The 1,093-nt window shown below is 41.3% G+C and overlaps 1 protein-coding gene across 1 annotated transcript in view; it reads right to left on the reverse strand.

Moving 5' to 3' along the window:
- LOC103609156 (liprin-alpha-1-like) overlaps positions 1 to 913 on the reverse strand; it is a gene marked incomplete at its 5' end in the record, with an annotated part of 36,773 nt that extends 35,860 nt beyond the window's left edge. Inside the window, one exon of the mRNA XM_008593508.1 lies at positions 820 to 913. Within this exon, the coding sequence (XP_008591730.1) occupies positions 820 to 913 (94 nt within the window). The remainder of the gene's footprint in view (positions 1 to 819) is intronic.
- Positions 914 to 1,093: the final 180 nt, after the last annotated feature.

Raw genomic sequence — 1,093 nt, forward strand, 5'->3', positions numbered from 1 at the left:
CACTGTCTTTTTTATTTTTCTTTTTGGCGGCTGGCCAGTACAGGGATCCAAACCCTTGACCATGGTGTTATGACACCATGCTTTAACCAACTAAGACTTTGTGCCTATACCATGAGTTATCACAATGCCAGTGTGCTCCTTTGCTGAAAGCCATTCCAAAATTATTACTTACTTTCAGAACAAAGACTTAGTTTAGAATTAAATTCAACAGATTACAAAATCTAGAGTTTATTTAAGATGAGAGTACAAAACCTACAGGAAGAGAAAAAGTACAACATGGCGTATGTTTCCAGGCCAATCTCTGGTATGCACGGCACACTCTGAGTGCTGGTGAGCAACAATCACCAGCGGACGTGGGTGTGGCTCAGTTACAACTTGCTGCACTGCTGAAAGCACTGTCTGTACATCACCCCGTTTAATACTCACAAAAGCCATAAGGGTGTGTACTGCCCCTTCCTGCTGTCTTACAGACGAGAGAACGGAAGCACAGGGATGCTGAGAGTCACACTCTCCCCCATCCCAGCTCCTAGAAAGACAACTTTCCTCCACGGACTGGGAGTCCCCTGGGACTGTTTTCAAAGTTTCACACTTGCTCTAAGTCCTCCAGAANCGGACTGGGAGTCCCCTGGGACTGTTTTCAAAGTTTCACACTTGCTCTAAGTCCTCCAGAAAGAATGGTTTCACGAAGGCTTTAGGTTAATCCTTCAGAAGATAATGTATTTGTATAGCTAGATACTACATTTAATAAATAAACATGAGTTAACAATTAGGCACAATGGAAAACGGTTCACTTAGATGGAGAAATAATAAAAAACTTACTTCTTTTGAAGTTTACGATTTTTTTCAGCCTGTCCTCCCAATTTGCTCAGTGCCAAGGCATCTTGAGATGCATTATCTGTCTCTGAAACACCAGCTATGAGGAAGCAGAACAGCCCCCAAATTGAAAGTAAATCAATATGGCAAAGTTATATCCTTTCATAAATAGGTGGATGGGTATTTGCAGGTACAGAATTAAATAATTTCTAAAGACTGTTTCTGACTAGACAACCAAACACACAAAAATGCCTGAGACAGTAAAGCTGTTATCTCTACA

This window comes from Galeopterus variegatus, unplaced genomic scaffold, assembly GCF_000696425.1.
Source record: "Galeopterus variegatus unplaced genomic scaffold, G_variegatus-3.0.2 Scaffold9272, whole genome shotgun sequence".
NCBI classification, from domain to species: Eukaryota; Metazoa; Chordata; class Mammalia; order Dermoptera; family Cynocephalidae; genus Galeopterus; species Galeopterus variegatus.